Genomic DNA, 16,769 nt, shown 5'->3' with positions numbered 1-16,769 from the left:
TTAGTGTTTTGCTCAAAGCTGGTATAAAATCTGTCAGTGGTAGCCTATAGAGCTGTCAGTGGTAGCCTATAGAGCTTAGAGAAGCAGGCTTGTCACCAGAAGGCAGAAGGTCGCCAGTTCAAACCCCAGGCTGCCAGGGGAAAATCTGGGCAGGGAAATTCATTGAAAAATGTTCTTTCCCTCCATCAACAACTACTGCAGAAGTGTCCTTGAGCAAGGCACCAGTTACTCTAGTGGAGCTGCTCAGTGGCAAACAGTAGAAGACTGTGGTTGTACTGGGAAGCTCCCAGATCAAATGTGTGTAACTGTTTGTGAATGTGAAAAAAAGTGTATGCATATTCAGTCAACTTTCCCTATAGAAATAAAGATAAAAAAAAACACAGGGATCAGATCTTTGACCTTTTAGTCACAGGGCAATTTCTCTTCCCAGCACCCTGCCACCATGTCACTCATTATTCCCATATTGATCTGTCTCAGGGCCAGAGCCAACTACACCAGAGGATGTCAGCCATAACTATGCTTTGGACCACAACACAAGCCTCTTGCATCAACTGGGGGAGCTGTTTGACAGTAAACGTGACTGTGACTTGGACATTGCTGTGGTGGTGGACAACAACACTGTGGAGACAATATGCGCTCACAGGCTCATCCTCTCTCTGGACCCTTTCCTCAAAACCTCACAGGCGAACTTAAGCAGACCCAGCATTGAGGTCACTTCTAACTGCAGTCACCATGTCACCGACTTTGTCAGGTAAAAACAACTTTATGAATTGTCACCGATTTATCACCAGCGCAATCAGGTAAAGCTATCACATCATAATTCATTTGATTTTATTATAATGAGACACAAACCATGCAGGATGTTGATGAGCCTGGCTGAATTTAGTAAATTACATCATATGTCTAATATTTCAAAATTACAAAAACAAGTTCAACAAATCTTTGTATATGTAGACTTAGTGATAGCTGAACCTTACTAATAAAAATTCAATTCCAGATACCTCTACACACGACAGATCAACATCAGTGTATCCTCTGCGCACTGCATTCTCAAGATGGCATCTGACTGGGGTCTGAAACAACTTAAGGATGAGGCAGCAAAACTTTTCATCTGGTTTCTCCCAGAAGACCCCACTTTCCAGAGTCAAAACTCTTTCTATGAGTATGCAGTCCATACAGGTGATGAGGCACTGCAGGAAACCTGTCTTCGCTACTTGGCTTGGAACTGCGAGGCGCTGATCGACTCCCCAGCCTGGACCAGTCTTCCCCTGAGCCTGGTCAAAGCTCTCCTGTCTCGCTCAGACCTGGTGGTGCCCAGTGAGACCTACGTCCTTAAGGGGCTGGAGAGTTGGGAGGCAGCACAAGCGAACAAATCTATTTCCAAAACACTTTTGGAGCTCATCCGTTTCCCTATGATACCAGCTGAAGACTTATACAGGCTTAATGGCTCCCAATACCAGGCCAGCAAGTTGCAGGGTTTTCAGTTCAATGCCCTGCCCTTTGGGATGCTGCTCGATGACCTGGCAGGAGAAGAGAATGCGTACACATCTAGGATTTACACTGGTGGTCCATGGAGCTTTACACACAGCTCACAGGACATCGCTGATTACAAAGACTTTGGTTTCTACACTCTTAGCGGCCAACGCCATAACAGCCTGAGGTCCGATTTCCAAACCCCTGTGCACTACAGTGCCTATTTTGCCTTGCACAGCATACTCTGGAACACAACAGTATATGTCAGTGATGAAGATTGCTCAAACCACAGCGTCACTTGCCCTTCATTGCCTGCTGTCAGTTTGGGGATCCAGGAAAGAAAGAGTGATTTACCCGGAGAGTTGGAGGAACGCATTCTCTACAACAACAGACTCGTTGTTTTATGTGAAGGGGGGTACGTGTTTGATGTTGAGGAATTCAAAGCTTTAGATGGTAACAACCTGGCATTTGTTCCAACCAACAACAGTGCAGGACAAGTCTATCCATGCCACTCAAACCGGTTCTCTTACCAAGTGGTGGTACGTCCTCAGTACACAACAGATTAGTTTTGGTTGCCCCTGGGAACCTTGGCAAAGAGGTTATGGAGGAGGACGAATAAGCAAAAACACAATAGCCTATCTATTGGGTTTCATGATACTCATAATGCTTTCAACTTTATATTTTTCATAGTATATGCTGAACTCAAGTTATCCCAGTTATCCAAGATGTTCATCTTACTACTTGCCATAATGCCATATTGCTTACATATGTTTTGGCTATTTCTTGTCACTGCTTGTTTTAAGACCAGACTTGCCCTGTATGAGAACCTGTCTATAATTGCACAAGTGATATGGAGTGTCTGGTATTTCTGTCTGGCTATGAGTTGTTGAGGGCGGGTAGTTGTCTTTGTGATGGTTGTCTTGATGTTGATTTTTTTTTTTCTTTGTGGGAGGTTGTGGATGGGTAGGTAGAGGAAGAGACTTGTCTAACCCTGCTGATGTTGTTCTGTATACCCTTTGTTCTCTGAAACTAATAAAATTTGTATTGAAAAAAAGACCATGCTTGAATGCTTTCATATCCCTACTTTTTTTGTATATGAATGTTTAAAAATAACAATATTCTTAATAAAGCTCTGCAAAATATGATTCTTTTTGTTGGACCCTAATTAAAGAATGGATGTCACATGAGACCCTTGGCCTGCAATCCCAGGTTAAAGGAAAACTCTCATATTCCAAGACTAAGATTTATATTTGTTGTCTTTTGTTATTATGTCATTCAGAAAATAATACCAAAAGTTTGACCCACATTTTTAGAAGTCATTTGCCTTCAGTTCCAATGTAGTTTTCTATAAAGAACATATGATACACACTGAAATCAAGAAAGAAAGGAGGAAGGACTCTATCAGTGACAGATTACCGTTGATTCCGCAGTACACCGCCAGACCTGAGGGGGGCGACATTGTTTAGTGAGCAGCTCAGCAGAGAGTCAAAGAACGGCATCAACGCCGGCGACGGAAGTTTATAAAATGCTAGCTACCTAACGTCAATGATAGCTAGCTTCGTTCTTCATTGTTCAGACAGCTTTAACATAAAGTAGAACATTACCCAACAGGTAAATTAAGAAGGTAAAACATACATAAATCGTCTTTACTTGGCCGTTTTCCGCTCTGCGCAACGGCGTTAACCTATAAATGATAGCAATTTATTCAGCCATCATTAGCCTGCTGCTAGCTAGCGTTAGCCGACTAGCACAACGCTGAAGTCTTTAACGTCTGGTAGATCAGCAGCGTCAGTTAAAATATTTATTTAGCTAGCATTCGCATTCTTTTTACGATACAGGCTTACTAGACTGTCGTATATGCATGTATGAACTGTATTTACCTTTGACAGGTTGTGGGAAGCGTTAATTAATATAATAATCATGGCTACCGGGGCCGATGTGAGGGATATTCTGGAGTTGGCTGGAGCGGACAATGACGCTCCCATCAGCAAGAAAGATTTACTCAACTCGGATAAGGTGAGAAATAATCACAAGTAACTCAAGTCATTTTGCCCGACATAGTATTTAACATTAGCCTCTCTTCACATTAAAGCACGATAATCTGTGGGATCACTAACGTAAGCACAGCAGAGATACGTTTAACTTAAGTTACTGATAGTTGGAGCAAAGGTGACTCCTGACGAAGTGATGTAGCTGTGAGGTGATCATCTCTCATTGAGCGATCAACAAGAATGTCAGCTAAATCCTAAACTGTATTGTTTTATAAATGGTCACACCATTTAACAGCTTATAAGGTTTCTTTCTTGGACATTTTCGCCTGAAATGGACTACACAGTTTGTGGAACTCAAACAATAACCCTGCCACAGCAGTAGATAGAACATACTGTTGTCAGTTGAAAGTATTAAGAAATACATAGTTAAAATCAATGACTTTCTTCATCACCTGTCCCAGAAAAAAACCAAGAAGACGACTGAAACGTTGACCTTCAAGAGACCAGAGGGGATGCATCGGGAGGTCTATGCTCTGCTCTATTCAGATAAGAAGTATGAGCTCCTTTTGTGAATGTATACGTTTGTCTTAGATCTGTATACCGAATCACCCTTTTGGTCTAGCTGCATGTCCCGTCTATAACCAGGGTTTACCTACTGTAAAACCCTGTAAGTTGCATGAAGAAGGGGTCAGGGAAAAAGTGAGAAGTGGAAAAGGTTTTGTGTTCTTGCAGAATTAATGATATGTAAAATACTGAAAAAAACAAAACCATTTGTCATTAGAAACTCAGAACACCCTACGGTTTTTAGTTGCACCCAGTTTAGCACAACTCATGTTTCAATTGTCTTCCCTTCATTTACTTCTCCCTTTAAGGATTATCTTAATTTAGACTGTTGTTTAGAGTTGTAATATTTTAAGCTCTGTGTGTTATGTTTTAGATATCAATGACGTCCCATTTATAAGCCCCTTGGACCTTCTGACATTGTCTGCACAATGCTAGCCTATTTTTATGCTCTTTTTACATGTTTCTGTATGTGTTGAATAAATAATTATGAATCAGGAGGCAAACTAGCTCTTACCTGGTCAGTCTATTTCATGAAAACAGCGTATGGCCTGGAATATTTTGTACACTCGCTTTAACAAGACCATCCATTTCCTGTTCCCATTTCCTGTCCACAGAGATGCTCCCCCTCTGCTGCCCAGTGACACTACCCAGGGCTACAGGACAGTCAAGGCCAAGCTGGGCTGCAAGAGGGTGCGTCCCTGGAAGTGGATGCCCTTCACCAACCCGGCTCGCAGGGATGGGGCCATATTCCACCACTGGAGGCGTATGGCAGAGGAGGGCAAGGACTACCCTTTTGCCCGCTTCAACAAGGTAAAGCCCAGATTATACTTCTGTGTCAAAGCTACCCACGGCGGTGTGAGCATTTATAGTCCTGATTCTGTGCGTAGACCACTGAAATGCTAGACGGCAGTGTTGTTGCTTTGTTAACACAGAAGTAATAACAGAAGAACTAGTAGTGTTTACACTCTCTGAAACTCATGTTCTGGGATATTTCTCACCACAAATTCAGTGACATCTGGCAGTCTTTATAATTCGGATATGAGGTGTCATACAAATGAACATATTTGCGAACCTCTTCAGCTAGGCTCTCTTCGATCTGCTCCATGTTGTCTTTGCTGTCAACCGGATACAGGAGGAAACACAAAGCGGGCCAATCACAGTTCTTGTGGTCTTGCGTTGCCTTACGCGCAGTTACATTTTTGGAGGTGTGCATGTAAGCTATGGCAGCAGGCTTTGCGGCACTGCAAAGACCTACGACGTAGCTATGTAGCGGTATTTTGACATAGAAGTATAAATTACCCTTAAGGACAACTGTTTTTCCACACTCATACTCTTGATCCAGCAGTCTCTCAATTTGCCCTCCTGACATGCAGTTTCTTATAAAATTTTTTATCTTTGATAAAGCTCAAATGCCCACCTCGATTGATCGACAGAAACAACACTAATTGGGAATCAGGAAGATTTTTTTTCTCTCCACTTCAACACAACCAATGTCCCATGTTATGTTCTGTGTAATCAGTCAGACCCTCTGACTACTCTAAACTCTGTTCAGTTGTTTCTCTCTCATCCCCATACACTGTCTCCTTGTTATTCTCTCTGCCTCCCTGTCTGTCCATGTAGGCAGTGCAGGTACCAGTGTACTCGGAGCAGGAATATCAGATGTATCTCCATGACGACGGCTGGACGAAAGCAGAGACGGACCACCTGTTTGACCTGTGCAAGCGTTTTGACCTGCGCTTCATCGTCGTCCACGACCGTTATGACCACCAGCAATACAGAGTAACCACTCACTCACTTGCTCACTCACATTCTCTTTCACTGAGGATGTATCATGATGATGCAATTAAACAGCCATATTTATATGAACACTCTTCCATTTATGCTTTCAGAAACGTTCTGTGGAGGACCTAAAAGAACGTTACTATAGCATTTGCGGTAAGCTGACCAAGGTTCGCGCACCATCGGGGACAGAGCCTAAGATCTACATATTTGATGCCGGACACGAAAGGCGCAGGAAAGAGCAGCTGGAGAAACTCTTCAATCGCACGCCTGAACAGGTTAGTAATCTTGTAACATGAACATGTTATACTGTAGGGTTCCTATGCAGTAATACAGCCTAGTTGACCATCATATTACCCAGCCACAATCAGCATCATGTTGAACACCAACCAAAATCGTCAGATCCAGTTATGAACTTAAGGTGGGAATAAGGATGTAATTTTGAAATGCAAAATCTATTAGAATCTGTTTAGGCCACACAGTTATAGAATACAGTCTCTGCAGTAGCTGGTGAAATAAATTACATAATGGAGCCATGGGTGTCAAATAACAATAATCTTTGACTAGTTAATGCCTTTTGAGCATCAGTGTAAAATTTGCTTGCTTTATCCTCAGATATTCAGACTGCACTTCTCTTGTTTCCCCTGCAGGTGGCAGAAGAGGAGTATCTTATCCAGGAGCTGAGGAAGATTGAGACAAGGAAGAAGGAGCGTGAGAAGAAGGCCCAGGATCTGCAGAAACTCATCAAGGCGGCTGACACTACTACAGAGTTGAGACGAGCCGAAAAGAGGGTTTCCAAGAAGAAGCTCCCACAAAAAAGAGAAACAGAAAAACCGGTATGGCACACAAACACACACACGAAAGGTGTGATGTAAAGCACAGGTTGTCAACCGTTCTTATCTGAGAAACATTTACCAGCAAAGTGAGATGGCAGAGATGTCAACCTCATATGACGATGCTTATTCAATGTAATATTGCGCTGAAATGGGGGAATCCACATGAAAGCTATGGTCCCTTATGTTTCACCAGTTATTTTAATTTCAATTATTTTCATTTCAATCATGAGGTTGGATGTATAGACGAATGGGGAAGTTCAAAGAGGAAATTTAAGCTTGAGACAACCAAGACTTGGATTGTACTAAACGAGGTGCAGCTCAATATTAGGAAAGTGGTCTTAATATTTTGTACCACCAGTTCTTCTATTCTTCATTGAATACTACTACTACTGTCCCTCAAGCAACCTGAGGCAGTTTCGACAACTCAGTTTGGGAAACGCGGATGTAAAGGCCTGATTTATCCCATCTTTTTGATATAGATGTTTTTTAATGTCAGATTTATCCAAAGCTCAGAGGGCTATCGTATCCATTTGTCCATTTCTCTCATCACTCCTCCCTCCATCCACAGGCACTTCCAGAGACAGCAGGCATCAAATTCCCTGACTTTAAATCAGCAGGAGTCACGCTGCGCAGCCAGAGGGTAAACATAACTACTTTTATTCACGTATTCAGACTACAATAAAGGATATTTTCAAACACGCTTTCAATGCAAGACCTCATCTTCTGTCTCAAATTCTGGTGAGGAACCTAGCACACAAATTTGGAACAAACAGTCAAGAGTCTAATATGGTACCATAGCTCTTGATTAGGGCTGGGTATTGAGAAATCATACCTCTCTGTACTGTGCTGACTTTTATTATTGGAATTAATCTAAAGGCGTCAAAAAGCTTCAAAATGTTGGATTTTATCAAGAATTCAATTTTTTGTCTAGTTTACAGGAGTAACAACAAGTGTTCTGTTTAGAAAAGCAGATAGCATAAGTAAACATAAAATACACAAGTACACAGAAAATAATCTACTCTATCACATAGTGTGTTTTCATTTAACAACGAAAGTTATTGCAATAAGTATTTTTTCATAACCCATATCAGAACTGGTAGTAATATCAAAAGATTTTAAGCGATACCCTGTCCTACTCTTGATGTATGATGTGAGCAGCCAGAGTGTTTGACTTGAGCTAGCTATCTCTCATTAGCACTATGATGATTAATGCTGTTAGTGACCAGCTAATATCTGTGAGACCTAGCAGGGGAGACTTATTCATCTCCAAGACTGATGAGGAGCCGCTGCTCTCTATGGAAAATGCATTAGCACCGCTAAAGGAGTGGAGTGCTCCTCTAGCTAATCAGTCAGACAGAGTCCAGTGGATAAAGACATTTTGATCTGGCCCGTTGAAGTGTATTTCATACGAATTAAAAGCCTTGAGGTGGAGGCGTTCATCCTAATATCCCTGGCACCTTAACTCATCCTCGTGTATGTCGGTATGTGTGTGTGTCTGTGTTTGTGTGTGTTTCAGATGAAGCTGCCAAGCTCGGTAGGCCAGAAGAAGATCAAGGCCATTGAGCAGATCCTGACAGAGCAAGGAGTGGGTGAGTGTGAAACGACCCCAGCAAGCTGCCACCGTTTCTAAGCCTGAATTTTTAAACTCTTCTCCCAACAGTAGGCACAAACTTATGATGACCTAAAACTTGTAAAATCACCCCTTCCTTTCCTTTCTCTTTTACTGACCATAATAACCTCAGTGCTCGATAGCTTTAAATCTCATTTTTGTCATGTTTGCCTTTGTTTGTGTCTGTCTGTGGATCCAGATCTCAACCCCATGCCTACAGAGGAGATTGTACAGATGTTCAACGAGCTGCGCAGTGACCTGGTGCTGGTGTACGAGCTGAAGCAGGCCCACAGCAACTGTGAGTACGAACAGCAGATGCTGCGTCACCGCTACGAGGCCCTGCTGAAGGCAGGTGGCGGAGGTGGCGGTGGCGGGACTGCAGGAGCCGGGGCAGCCGCCACACCCCAGGTTGGGGAACCCAATGCCAGCAACAGCACTGCGGCGTCCACCCCAGCAGGCGAAGCCCAGGTCTGGCCCAGCGCAGACGACATCAAGGTGGAGGCCAAGGAGCAGATCATCGACGTGGTAGGAGCGCCGCTTACCCCCAACTCGGTAAGTCAGCAATCATATCACCGCTTGTCAGGTGAATACCTTACATCTCAAAATATATTTCTACCTCTGGCAAAGTTTTAAAAGGTTTAAAAGGCTATATTTTTTAGATTGACAACCATGCATTTTTAAATTTATACAATGTGGTTTTGTAAGGGTTTTATAAAGCCAAGGATCATAACATTTCCTCAACTGCAGAGGGCCATGTAAACATGAAAATCACCAAATTTGGATTTAACAGGTCATGGACAAGATCATGTTCTAGAAGTGGCCATGGATTGTAAACTGGGAACGAATGAGCAAGAGAGTGCTGGTCCCCTATCTTCTGATGCCTCTTGGTAATGCAGAATGAAGAGGAAACCCTTGACACACACTGACGTGATTCTTTTGTGTTTTGCGTTGCAGCGCAAACGGAGAGAATCGGCATCCAGCTCCTCATCAGTGAAGAAGGTGAAGAAGCCTTGATGAGGATGAGAGAACCGGCTGGTACACCGTGGAGGATAAGGGACAGTGTCATTGTCAGTAACTCTGATCACAGTGGAGACGCCCATAAGCTTTATGATTGGGACATGAGAGACACAGGAGAGCAGGATACTATGTCGCTGTCCATTTTTGTAGAAGCACCATAGACTAATGTCTCCATAGGCCCAGAATCTCTCTCACACACACACACACACACACACGGATAGATCCAACTTCTCTCCAACTAACCAGGCCCCTCCACCCCCCAGTCCTGCCCACCACCGTTGTGACAAAGGCAACAACTGAGTGACATTTCATTCCATTACTCCTCGTCTCCCTGCCTCCACCATCGCTCAGCCTCAGATGAGGCAAGATCAACTGTAAATTGCCAGGCTGAGCTAATCGGGCCATGGGGAAGAAGGTGGGAATGACTGGGTAATTGAAATGAATTGAAATGAAAGAAGAGACTGAGAGAGAGTGGGAAGACCTCGAGCTACCACGTTCAGTTCACCCATCTCAGGTTTTTTGTAGCTTAATCATGCCATACTCTTTACTGGAAATGTGTTTTTGTGTTAGCCCTTAGTACCAGCTCCATGTCCCATCACTTGAAAGTGTCGCTCGACGGAGAGTGCCTCTCTCTCTCTTAGATTAGCTGTGAAGCTCCCTGGTAAATTTTGCTACTTTGTTTCCATCTGCTGCCCTTGCTTTATATGGACGAGTGGGGCTGATGTGTGCCATGTGTCCTCAGGCGACCTTGAAGATACTTTTCCCCGTTGATTCAATAAACCTCATTGTTTGTTTTTTTCTAGTCACGCGTTGTGCATGCTTTCTGCCACTAAAGCTATATGGCGATAACATTTAAAGCGTCCTTCGCTGTTCTCATATGAGATCTAAACTTGGAAACAATTAGCGTTGAATACACATTTGCTGTGGAAATTGTAGGATCATGACATTCTTACCTTACCTGTCATCTAAGTTAAGTGACAACTAATGACTTCATTAATATGATAATTAAGCAGTGATCATTCTAAGGTTCTCACAGCCATGGAAACTTCATTAGGTTTCCCCCCCATAATATTGCTAATTGCATGTCAATTATGTCGTTTAGCCTACTTAGACATTAATTTCTATGCAAATTTCATACAGAGTGGTTTGGTTTGCCCAGACAAAGATGAGTACTGTGAGCAGTACATGCAGTATGATGTGATTTTTGTCCTTTAGTTTTTCAAGTATTGCAGGTACTGTATTTGGGACACAAATTTATTTCAAATGGGAGATTACCGTTCCTCTGCCTTTTTCCTGTGTTTTTTGGTCTTCCTGATCACATTTCTTGGTATATTATGCTCATAGCCATACCAGATACTTTGGGTTTTTGTGTTCCAAAATAAGGTTTAAAGATAACATTAACTTAACCTTAACACAGATCCAAGTGGGCTTTATTCATGTGGATTTGACTGTTATTTCTGCAAAAGAAACAATTTATTTGATTGCAAGAAAAAGGCAAGGCTGTTCATTAGAGTATCATGAACCATCTCATCTCTCTTTGTAAAAATCAAGTCTTTACCTTCTCTGGCCTCGTTCTTACTTTTCTGTCATGAGATTGAAGACTTTCAGATATGTACTAAATAGCAGTCCGACTACAACAAGGCCGCTGGAAGCTGCACACTCACCACCATCAAAACAGCTTCATTTAAGGCTCTAATAAGCACTGCTAAGGTTACCAGAGTAAACCTATCCACACACTGTAGGCCGTTTGATTGAGAGAGAGAAAGAGAGGTAGAGAAGACGAGTAAACATGGGTAAAATGGATTCTCGGTGTCTATATTTCATGTTGAAAATTGGCTCGTAAATCCAGTGGTTTGATCTATGGAACCCGTCGTTGCTTGAAAAAACCTCCGTAAATGTGTAATTTCTCCCTTGACAGAACACAGCCGAAAGGCTATCTTTCTTTTGCTTCCTCCTCCTCCTCTCTCTCCCCTTCTTTCTCTCTCACCAGCCTGGTGTTGGATTAATGCTCCGCTCTCTTCCTCTCTCTCCTTTCATGCTGTTTTGATATCTTCTTTTCATCACTGCTCATCCATTTATCAAAACTGGGGCTTCTCTCTCTCTCTCCCTCTCTCTGTCTGTCTGTATCTAACCCCATCTTAAGTTATATGGCAGGTATCTTGTAAGATAGGCTTCAAGAAGGTGGAGGTTATTAATAAATACTAGTCTAAATTGAAAATGGGTGGGCGGGGATGCATCGCCGGCCATGTGTGAATGATAAAGACCCCCAGCAGCCTCCATCTAGCTCCATCTGCCGTGAGCTCCATCCAGGCTACAGTGTACGTTCGGCAGCGCTGATGTGAAAAGCATGAGGCAGAACAGCATGGCGGAGTGTCTTATAATCTGGTTGTGATGGCATTGAGATGGGATCTCTTTATCAAGCCCAGGCCGAGGCTTTAATCATGGCCTAAGAGGTGCGCTGGCTGTTTATCATAATTGAACTGTATCCTGGCTAATCGTGGACATACGTCACTGTCGAGGGGTCGCTCGGCCGCACCGGCAGGCGATGCTGGCAGTAGTGATTGAACACACAGTTAAGAGAAAAGATGTCTAGGGAGGGACATAAGACAGGAAGAGGCAGGTAATAGCAGATGTGATAGAGCCCTGTTCAAATACATCCTGCCTTGAGGTAATCGCTGATCTGACAATGATTGGATTGTCGATGCCTCCTCTCTGTGCCACAGTGCTTTATACCTATTAAGTCACATACAATCACTGATTACTTTGAGGAAAAGGGGTAGAAAGGATGCAATAAGAGTGCAAGGACGGGGTCAGGAGAGTTTCCACTATAAGCCCAGGATTGAGTACTTACTATATGGGCCGTAACAAATCTCCAAAACAGACTTTCCTCTCCCTTCCGCTCCGTCATCTCCATGTCTCTCACTTTGACTTTCACCTCTTCCAGTATTTAGGTCACCTTGAGGGAGAAAACTTTTAATCATTGTTCCACATCAAATTCACCTGTGCCCTCTGGGACGCTGAGCCGCAACAAAGAGAAGGGGAGTTGAAACCTTGGGTTGGAAAATCACAAGTGCCCACAGGGCCGGACAGTGGAAGTCATTTCCACTGGATTTTTTTGCCTGTAGGGGGGGGAGGCCCGCTACGACGCAAACCCAATCACTAGCGCTGAGCAGTGCTTACAGCTAGGCATTAACCCCACTGTCCACTCTCCACATTAATGCCCTGGAGAGGCAGGAGTGAGTGGAGTAGAGAGCAGAGAGTGGGACTAAATCTAGACTTCCTATTCCCTGGAACTGTGCCACTCTTGGGAACATCTCCAGTCGAGTGTTGTTAGGACACCTTGACAAGAAGGAACAGGGTTGGGTGGTGAAGAAATAGACAAAGGAGGAGAGCTGTAGTCATGTTTATTGAGTGTACAAAGGGAATAGGACGACCTGCACTTTACTTGAATTTAACTGACCAGGTGAATTTAGGTGAAAGCTTTGATTTGATTTCACCTATTAGGGAGAGAGAAACATTAAAGGGGCCCCCATTATAGAGATTCCAATTGTCCTCTATTTATATACATATATGATGAAAGATGTTTAATTGAAATGTTAAAAGTTGATTTTGTTCGAGTGGTTAAATTTAAAGTTACTGCATTTTCAAAAATCCATCCTTTACCGGCAGTTTCACATGAATTGGCTTCCCTCGCTAAACAATTACTAAAATCCTTCCAGTCAGGCAAGTTTGCAGCATTTGAACTGGAAAGCCTCCACTCAGCAGGTTTGCCTGATTTGAATTAGAGGAGTTGGTGTTGTTGGCAAATCGGGTCCAGTATTGTGACTGTTCTTCTGTCTTTAAATGCATTCAATAAATACCCTTTTAATTAAACTATTTAGTACAAAGGACATTATTCTTACCCAGAGCCAACTCTGAATTGGGCCTCTATGTGAATGCTCACCTTGGATTATGGCACAAGGGGATAGTGACATCATATCCTGTGTATTGATGAATGCTATTTGAAAACAAAATCATGGAAACTGAATAATATCACACCTTTAAAGAAGGATTTATAAGCCTGAGATTTCTTAGGCGGAAGGTGGTCCTAATAACTGTACAGTATACATATGTGTATGCATGTCCTCTTGAGTATGTATGAGTGTATTGGACTCAATGCAGTCCTAGGTGTGTGTGTGTGTGTGTGTGTGTGTGTGTGTGTTTTATATCATTGTCTGTCTTAGCGTACATGTTGAGGAGAGGGAGAGAGAGACACGGGGCATCAGAGTGTGACCTGTTCGGGGCAGATCTGTGATTGCAGGCCGACTATAAACAAGACCGGGTTGGATAGAGCAGCTACATCCTCTCCTCTCCTCTCCCAACCAGCCGCCTTCAGAAACACACCGGCCTGATTTGATTTGTCAGTGAGAGATAGAGAGGCCTCTGAACAATACTTGACAGAGAGTTAGCTGGGCGGACCAGCGCAGCAGCGAATGTCTTTCTCCGTCTCTTTACCTGCACAAGTGCAATTCTAAAAAAGAAAGAAAAAAAAAATCCAATTTACCATGCGGATCCGCAGCTGTCACGGCGGGGGAATTAAACATTACCCATAACTCACTGGGGGTGCTGAGCGGGTCAGCGGATGGCAGGGATGGTAACATCACTCTGGGGTGCAATAACAGAGGATTTTAACCTCTGACTCCTTCACTAGGGCTGCTGGCAGAACATCCTCCTCGCTCCGAGTGGCTTTCACCGGGCTGGTTAACAATCTCCGGTTGGGTTGACTACTCAACTTCCCGGTGCAGGCCTTACTACTCATCACTCAAAATTTCTCCCTAACACAAGCAGGAAGACGGCAGCATATGTCAGCGTAAATACAATGTTTTCCACCCCGCTGGGTCCGGAGCAGCTAAGTTCCGGTGACGCTCCGTAGGGGGATGCTGGGATGCTGGAGCTGCTGCTAGCGTCCGGGTGTCATCACCCACGCTGGCTGGCTGGCTGCTTGCCTGGCTGGCCGGCCACCACCAGAGCCTCAATTACCTGACTGACGTTTCATTAGCGCCTGCAGCTGATCCCGTGGCTGAGAGGCAGTGGGGCGCAGAGGAGCATGGAGGGAGAGAGAGAGAGAGAGAGGGAAGTGGGGGGCAGGAGAGAGGGAAGGCTTCACGCATTACATTCTCATGCGCTGTCAGTGTCACAGCCTGAGTACAGCCACACAGCCACTCATTACATTGCAGTCATTTAGCACATGCTCTTATTGAGCTGGACTATGTATGCTAAAATAGAGCTGGCTGGGTTTTTATCTAGAGACACCAGTTCTGAGCTGACATTCACAGATACCTGATTGTTGGGGGGGAATTGAGAAGTATGTGAGGTTGTAGGCGTGTGTGTGTGTGTGTGTGTGTGTGTGTGTGAGTGATATAGGGCAGCAGCAGCAGCTAGAGGTGTCTATGAGACGAATCATTGTGGTGTAATGCAGTGGTTCTCTAACTGGGGGTCGGGATCGTCCCAGAGGGTTGCAAGATAATTTTGACTGGATGCAAAATGATTTATAGGATAGGAAAAAAACATATTTCTAGTGCATAAATTTATTATCATTTGTAATTTTTCTGATTTGTGCTTTTTCTTATGAAATACTGAATAGTTTTCGGCCTCCAGGCCTCATCTGAACTGTTCACCACTCTGCATATGCAGCCTGTGATAATAGCAGGCAGGCATCGCTTCATTTTAAGGGGTCACAAGCCAAAAAGTTTGAGAACCACTGGTGTAATGAACTGATCGGAGGTTTACTTTGTGTCTGTTTTTGTGTGTTTCTGTGTGTATGTTTTTGTGTGTGTAAAAATGTGTGTGGGGGGGTGCATGTATATGTACCTGCGTTTGTGTGTGATGTGTGTGTGGCCTCTACATCCTCGGGGTTGTTGCAGGCCATGTCAGAGATGATCCCGGGCGGAGCTGAGGGGGCTTAGTGAGGCCCCCGGCCTGAGCCTCTCCACTGAGCCCACGCTTGGCTGGCCTCTCCTTCCCATTTGTCAACCTGGGCCGGTAAGACCCCCGGAGAGATTAGGGCAGAGCAGAGAGACTGGAGGAGTAGCAGGAATAAGAGGATCAGTTAAGCTATAAACACAGACAAGTTTTTGTCTCTCACCCACTCTGGTGCAGTGACAGTCAGTAATGACTGTCGAAAGTTCACTCTGTGCAGTACATCTTCCTGTAAAGGACACTGCAATGCCTCACAGTGTGTTTGCTTGTGCCTATACCTATTGTGCCTTCCACCGATTTGATGTAATGCTTTGTATGGTGTGATGAAAGTGGCTCAAGTTTGGACATTAAACAGAGGAGTTAAGTGTTATCAACCCGCTTTGACCCAAGCTAACGAACCGTGACCCAATGCAGAAGAGCAAATGCAAAGGTTTGCCTATAATTAGAAATCTGTGGCATAAAGACCATTAGTCAAATGCTGGGAGCTTCTTCATTTCCATATTTTTGAATATTCTACTTAATTATGCAAAGAGAATAGAGAGGTAGATGAGAAGTTTTAAGAAAGCCTCATAAAGTCCCTATTAAGAGCAGAGGGGATTAATGACAGTTAATACAAGGGCAATCAAACATTTAATGCAAAGGCCCTCCTGCAGGCAAACAGTATTTAAATGAGTCAATTAGACATTCATTATCTACAAGCCTATGAGTAGAGTCAGATCTGCATAAATGTTGGTGTGGAGAACCACTCCCCTTTAAAAGGAACTAATGAAATACTAAACAAGTTAACAACTTAGACATGGAAAATGTACAAATATTGATTGCTAGAGGGCTGGTTACGTGTTGTTGTCAAATCAGGGAGGAAATGCGCAATATCCACTGGAGATTGTCTCATAAATCATAATTATCGAGTTAGCATGATCTCTCCTCCCAATTAGCTATGTAGCGTTATAGTAGAATGAGAGCGGGGTAAAGGGGGCAGCCCTCAAATTGTCCATTATAAAATATCACATGGAGTCCCATTCCTGAACACTCCCAGTTTTACCGAAACTCCCCTAAATTAGTATCACGCTAAAAACCACCTGAAAAAAAAAGTAGATGCATACAAAAACATACATATACTGCAGAGGATGACTTGAATAATGTACCAAACTATGCGGATATATCATTGTCAGACACCCCCCCCCCCCCCCTCTCGCTCCTCCTCCTCCTATCCCTCTTTCTTTCCCTCTCTCCATGTCTGAGCCTCCACTCTGTCAGTCGCCCCAGCACACAATTACTGTGTGTGATTGCTATCAGGCGGGACGGTCGGGGAGGCTCCCAAATTAGGGCCTAAATAGGATTTCCTACATGGCGAAGGGCACAGGCCTGGACATGGTAATGAAAGCCTATACATCACAATCAGGCCGACAATCCTATTCATACTGCAACACATTACTCTCACTCCTCATAATTATAGAGGGGTGACAGACGGGCCTGTGAGGCATGGTGGAGGAGGCGCAGGGGCGAGGAGGAGGAGGGGGAGGAGGGGGGTGAAGGGGGGGG

The 16,769-nt window shown here is 43.9% G+C and overlaps 2 protein-coding genes across 4 annotated transcripts in view; both read left to right on the top strand.

Annotated features, from left to right (window-relative positions):
* Positions 1–2,039, top strand: part of LOC139918996 (scavenger receptor cysteine-rich domain-containing protein DMBT1-like) — a 28,524-nt gene extending 26,485 nt beyond the window's left edge. Inside the window, exons 15-16 of the mRNA XM_078285644.1 lie at positions 478–751; positions 998–2,039. Coding sequence (XP_078141770.1) covers positions 478–751; positions 998–2,039 — 1,316 coding nt within the window. The remainder of the gene's footprint in view (positions 1–477; positions 752–997) is intronic.
* A 920-nt stretch (positions 2,040–2,959) lies between these two features.
* Positions 2,960–10,071, top strand: dmap1 (DNA methyltransferase 1 associated protein 1). 3 transcript variants are annotated; one of them, XM_071908562.2, is made up of 11 exons: positions 2,960–3,084; positions 3,363–3,489; positions 3,926–4,017; positions 4,643–4,838; positions 5,649–5,807; positions 5,918–6,085; positions 6,458–6,643; positions 7,212–7,283; positions 8,160–8,232; positions 8,452–8,804; positions 9,207–10,071. In XM_071908562.2, exons 2-11 carry the CDS (start codon positions 3,394–3,396, stop codon positions 9,264–9,266), a joined length of 1,455 nt encoding a protein of 484 aa, XP_071764663.2. In that variant the 5' UTR covers positions 2,960–3,084; positions 3,363–3,393; the 3' UTR covers positions 9,267–10,071. The 3 variants fall into 3 exon arrangements, with proteins under 3 accessions (XP_071764663.2, XP_071764662.2, XP_071764664.2); XM_071908561.2 differs by having other exon boundaries at positions 2,988–3,097; XM_071908563.2 differs by lacking the exon at positions 2,960–3,084 and adding an exon at positions 3,146–3,260.
* Positions 10,072–16,769: the final 6,698 nt, after the last annotated feature.

This window comes from Centroberyx gerrardi, chromosome 9 (assembly GCF_048128805.1).
Source record: "Centroberyx gerrardi isolate f3 chromosome 9, fCenGer3.hap1.cur.20231027, whole genome shotgun sequence".
Taxonomy (NCBI): domain Eukaryota; kingdom Metazoa; phylum Chordata; class Actinopteri; order Beryciformes; family Berycidae; genus Centroberyx; species Centroberyx gerrardi.
The sequence above is the reverse complement of the archived record's forward strand: the minus strand, read 5'-3'. Positions and strand labels throughout refer to the sequence as shown.

Excerpts from the sequence above, each read along its gene's own strand:
- dmap1 (XM_071908562.2), top strand. The coding sequence starts at position 3,394 with ATGGCTACCGGGGCCGATGTGAGGGATATTCTGGAGTTGGCTGGAGCG. Across the intron at positions 4,839-5,648 it reads CTTTTGCCCGCTTCAACAAG|GCAGTGCAGGTACCAGTGTA; the intron begins GTAAAGCCCAGA and ends CTGTCCATGTAG. Across the intron at positions 6,086-6,457 it reads TCAATCGCACGCCTGAACAG|GTGGCAGAAGAGGAGTATCT; the intron begins GTTAGTAATCTT and ends TTTCCCCTGCAG.